Consider the following 5,000-nt stretch of genomic DNA (forward strand, 5'->3'; position numbering starts at 1 on the left):
ATAGCTCTCTATAACTGTTCTGAGACCAGTGCAGACAAACAGCACACTGGAGGTTAAGTCATGCACTAAATAGTTAGCAATGGAGCATCCTATAGATCTCTATAACTGTTCTGTGACCAGTGCAGACAGACAGCACACTGGAGGTTAAGTCATGCACTAAATAGGGAGCAAGGGAGCATCCTATAACTCTCTATAACTGTTCTGAGACCAGTGCAGACAGACAGCACACTGGAGGTTAAGTCATGCACTAAATAGGGAGCATCCTATAGCTCTCTATAACTGTTCTGAGACCAGTGCAGACAAACAGCACACTGGAGGTTAAGTCATGCACTAAATAGTTAGCAATGGAGCATCCTATAGATCTCTATAACTGTTCTGTGACCAGTGCAGACAGACAGCACACTGGAGGTTAAGTCATGCACTAAATAGGGAGCAAGGGAGCATCCTATAACTCTCTATAACTGTTCTGAGACCAGTGCAGACAGACAGCACACTGGAGGTTAAGTCATGCACTAAATAGGGAGCATCCTATAGCTCTCCTATAACTGTTCTGAGACCAGTGCAGACAGACAGCACACTGGAGGTTAAGTCATGCACTAAATAGGGAGCAAGGGAGCATCCTATAGCTCTCTATAACTGTTCTGAGACCAGTGCAGACAGACAGCACACTGGAGGTTAAGTCATTCACTAAATAGGGGGCAAGGGAGCATCCTATAACTCTCTATAACTGTTCTGAGACCAGTGCAGACAGACAGCACACTGGAGGTTAAGTCATGCACTAAATAGGGAGCAAGGGAGCATCCTATAGCTCTCTATAACTGTTCTGAGACCAGTACAGACAGACAGCACACTGCAGGTTAAGTCATTCACTAAATAGGGGGCAAGAGAGCATCCTATAACTCTCTATAACTGTTCTGAGACCAGTGCAGACAGACAGCACACTGCAGGTTAAGTCATTCACTAAATAGGGGGCAAGGGAGCATCCTATAACTCTCTATAACTGTTCTGAGACCAGTGCAGACAGACAGCACACTGGAGGTTAAGTCATGCACTAAATAGGGAGCATCCTATAGCTCTCTATAACTGTTCTGAGACCAGTGCAAACAGACAGACACTGGAGGTTAAGTCAAACACTAAATAGGGGGCAAGGGAACATCCTATAGCTCCCTATGCAGTTAAGTGCGTTCACTCCTAAAATCTGTCCAAAAATCTGTCCACATATGTGGACATATATTTTTAGGAAAACGATTTGCTCTAGCTTCTATAAAAAAACAAATGTATGACTATGTTTCACCTGTGCTGTGAGTCTGTGTTGTAATGTCAGATCCTGATGGGATACAGAGACTCTCTTCAGCTGGGATTCAGTCTGGAATGAGCGGATGAATTCTCTGGAGTCCTGAAGAACATTCACACAATTTAACTCAAATCTGCCGGTTTAAGGAGCACAATTAGAGTGTGTGTGTGTGTACCTGTACAGTTTTGCGCAGGTGTGTGATTTTGCAAGTTTGCAGGAGTCTGCGAGTCAGAAAACCTCGTGCCACGGCGCCGAGACGACAGAAAGCCTTCATCGTCTTCACAGACACTTCCTGTTACACACAAAATGTTAAAAGTCTCTTATGTCACATGGAGAGTCGTTTCTATGTTTATTTTGCCTAGAACTCAATGGCAGGATCAAAACGACTCTCAGCCTAAGAAACTGCTTTTTTCCCCCTTATATTTCGGATTTTACATTATACTGTATATTTCAGGGGGTAAATAAGCTAGCTCTGAAAAACTTTTTTTTTTTATTTTGTTCCCAATCATGTCATCTGTATCTGAGAAAACAAATCGTGTTGATATGACAAAGCAATCAAAAGTTATAGTCATGAGATTTCACAGAATGAGTTTCATTCTGTGTCATTTGAGGCATCATTGAGACATCATTGTGGATTATCTAATGATCTATACATCTGATTATCTTGTGTGTGGACTCGTTTGAAAGATAATCACCTCCTCTAAATAATGGTGTGTATATTATACGGTTTTGTGGCCGTTAATAAATATTTATGACCTGGGATGTGTGAACTTAAAGGAAAAGAAAGTTCTATTAAGATATTAAGCAGTATGTTAATCTCAGTCCCCGTTTACCTCTATTATGTGATGAAAGTGAGTGGTGACTGAGAGACTACTGCTTCATATGTGCTTTTGTTGCCATGAAAGAAAGTCAAACAGGTTTGGAACAACATGAGGGTGAGTTTATTTTTTGAGGAACCGTTCCTTTAATTTTGGAACATGACACACCTGTTCATGTGAGTCTCCTTTCAGCTGTAATCTGTGTCGGACCGCCCTGACGGAGTCTGATGGGGGCGTGGACACCACCTGAGGTCTGATCAGAGAGGGGGACGGACTCTCCACATCATACGACTGGTTTAGTGGCGCCGGGGGTGAACGATGAGCTGGTTTGCCTTTCTCACAGGTCACGTCTTGTGGTGACCTGGTTAAGCTGGTCATTTCTTTGCTGCAACTGGCACTGTTGGGTGTGGAGGTAGTGATTGACAGCTGTCTATCACTTAACTTAGAACAGCTGCAGTTCCATTCAGCACCAGAGGGGGAGAGGCGAGATTCGTTAAAAGTTGAATGTTGTTGTGCTTCACTTTCAGATTCGTTTAGACTGAGCTCTGACTCGTTGATGGGGCAGGAGATGAGGATGTTCGCGGCGGGCTGCGGGCGAGGTCTCCGTGTGCTCCGAGGGCTCCGGCTGGGCTTAGGGCTGGGTAACCGTGCGTAAGAACCCGTCAGACTGAAAGAGAGACCGCCTAGAACAGATTCAGTACTGGACTCATCGGACGATCTGTGGAGATGTTCCGGGATGTTCTTCACTCTCTCCATGCGCTGGTTGAGCAGTCTGAGGGTCTCTTTCTTCAGAGAGCTGCTGGGACTGACGGTCTGGTTCTGATCCGGTCTTACGCAAGTGGGTCTGATGGAGCTGAGCGGGCTCGTTTTGGACCCATAAGTTGGGGGGAGGCCTTGTGGCTCATTCTGGATCTTTTGCAACTGCAAAAAAAGGAAACGGTTAAAACTCGTTTATCTATACAGTCCATTCATTGACCGTCTGATGTATATTGCTGAAATTATAAGCCGTAATTTGATTGGCTGGAGTCGAGTCGGTGTGCACCAGTCCACAGGGACACAAAGTAGAGGTAGACAGATATATCGGTACTGATATTAGTTTTTTGGACTATCGTTATACTAATAATCTGTTTTCTGCCTATTCGACCACCTTATTTATCGGTATCGGCAAAGTCCACTATCGGTTGACCTCTAATACAAATTCATAGGTACTCAGGTGGCTTGGTAAAACTAGTGTGAGTGTGTGAGTGTGTGAGTGTGTGTTAGACAGTGAGAGTGTGTGAGAGTGTGTGTGTGTGTGTGTGTGTGTGTGTGTGTGTGTGACAGTGAGTGTGTTAGACAGTGAGAGTGTGAGAGTGTGTGTGTGTGTGTGTGTGTGAGAGTAGAGAGAGAGAGAGAGTGCGTGCGTGTGCGTGTGTGTGTGACCGAGTGCGTGTGAGAGTGTGTGTGTGTGTGTGCGAGAGAGAGTGCGCGCGCGTGTGTGTGTGTGTGTGACCGAGTGCGTGTGAGAGAGTGCGCGCGTGTGTGTGTGTGTGTGACCGAGTGCGTGTGAGAGTGTGCGTGCGTGTGTGTGTGACAGAGTGTGAGAGTGCGTGTGTGTGTTTGAGTGACACAGTGTGCGTGTGTGTGTGAGAGAGAGAGAGAGAGAGAGAGAGAGAGAGTGTGTGTGAGTGACACAGTGTGTGTGTGTGTGTGTGTGTGTGTGTGTGTGTGTGTGTGTGTGTGTGTGTGTGTGTGTGTGTGTGTGTGTGTGTGTGTGTGTGTGTGTGTGTATCTGAACTCACTTGAATATTGTTGAGAATGTCCTGCACTCGTTCAAGCAGAGTCTCTTTCTGTCCTGTCTGTCTCTTCCTGTCTCTCTGGACAGCTGTCTGTCTCTCTTCTGCCATCTGAACACGCAACTCTTCACTTAACTACACACACACACACACACAATGATTAGGCATTTTAAAACCAGAAATTAAAAACATTTTGTCCTAGAGTACAATTCTGAATAAAATCAAAACACATTCCGGTGATTTTACAATGATGGGTCGATTGTATAATGATCTGCACAATAAACTGCTTTCAAAAATACTTTAAATCAAAGTCATACTTACCCTTACTGATAATCTGACAGTCTTACTGTAGAGCCGTGTTGCTTTAAGTACCGTCAGTGATTGTTTGTGTAGTTTTCAGCATGCTGCTCAGAGTTACTACTGTGTTTACTAAAATTCACTACTGATTCACTACCTGTGATTACCCGTCTCTAGGCAACAGTGTCATAACACAACAAAAGCACAAGACAGTGTGACGACCACTACACAACAATACACAACACACGTGTCACTAATACACAACAATACACTTCTCATCTGTCTGTCATGTCCAAAGGGTCAAATAAGGTCTTTGTTCTCACCACAGGCTGTAACAGTCTCCTGCCATAGAAGTGCATTGTGGACAGCGCCCCCTGTTGTTGTTGGGGTGTACTGCAGGCAGGGGGCATCAGCGTGTTCAGTGTTCTACTGCAGAACTGCTCATAACTCTCCATTTCTCTCGATATGATCATAGATGATCTCCCTGATCACAACACTACATGTGAATTACCATTACAAATAAAAACAAGTCAAATAAGTTTCAGCATAATATTAGACAGGAGCTGATATCCTGACTATAATATATTGCGAAATGTAATTTTTGGGAGTATTGTATATAAAAAGAGGACTTTAATTTCTCACCGCCGGACGGACTGATTCTCGGTGTAGTTTCCTCAACCAAAGTTGGTTTATTTCGCTGAAATCTTTAATGAATGGAGTCATTAAATTAATTTGATTGATTGTATTGTTGTTCACGGCTGTGTTTACGCGCGTTGCATAGCGACTTCTGAAAGCCACGCCCCTTGACTCATTTAA

The 5,000-nt window shown here is 44.3% G+C and overlaps 1 protein-coding gene across 3 annotated transcripts in view; it reads right to left on the reverse strand.

Moving 5' to 3' along the window:
* LOC127626465 (centriolar coiled-coil protein of 110 kDa) overlaps window positions 1–5,000 on the reverse strand; it is a 7,323-nt gene that overhangs the window by 2,260 nt on the left and 63 nt on the right. Inside the window, exons 1-6 of one of the 3 annotated variants that reach the window (XM_052102251.1) lie at window positions 4,827–5,000; window positions 4,508–4,668; window positions 3,894–4,022; window positions 2,281–3,033; window positions 1,470–1,586; window positions 1,295–1,396 (exon numbers count right to left, since the gene is read on the reverse strand). The exon at window positions 4,827–5,000 is cut by the window's right edge and continues 63 nt beyond it. In XM_052102251.1, the coding sequence (XP_051958211.1) occupies window positions 1,295–1,396; window positions 1,470–1,586; window positions 2,281–3,033; window positions 3,894–4,022; window positions 4,508–4,657 (1,251 nt within the window). In that variant the 5' untranslated portion in view covers window positions 4,658–4,668; window positions 4,827–5,000. Of the gene's footprint in view, window positions 1–1,294; window positions 1,397–1,469; window positions 1,587–2,280; window positions 3,034–3,893; window positions 4,023–4,208 lie in introns of all 3 variants that reach the window. The other 2 variants (XM_052102254.1, XM_052102252.1) reach the window with 2 other exon arrangements.

The sequence above is a fragment of the Xyrauchen texanus genome, chromosome 33 (genome assembly GCF_025860055.1).
Source record: "Xyrauchen texanus isolate HMW12.3.18 chromosome 33, RBS_HiC_50CHRs, whole genome shotgun sequence".
Lineage (NCBI taxonomy): Eukaryota > Metazoa > Chordata > Actinopteri > Cypriniformes > Catostomidae > Xyrauchen > Xyrauchen texanus.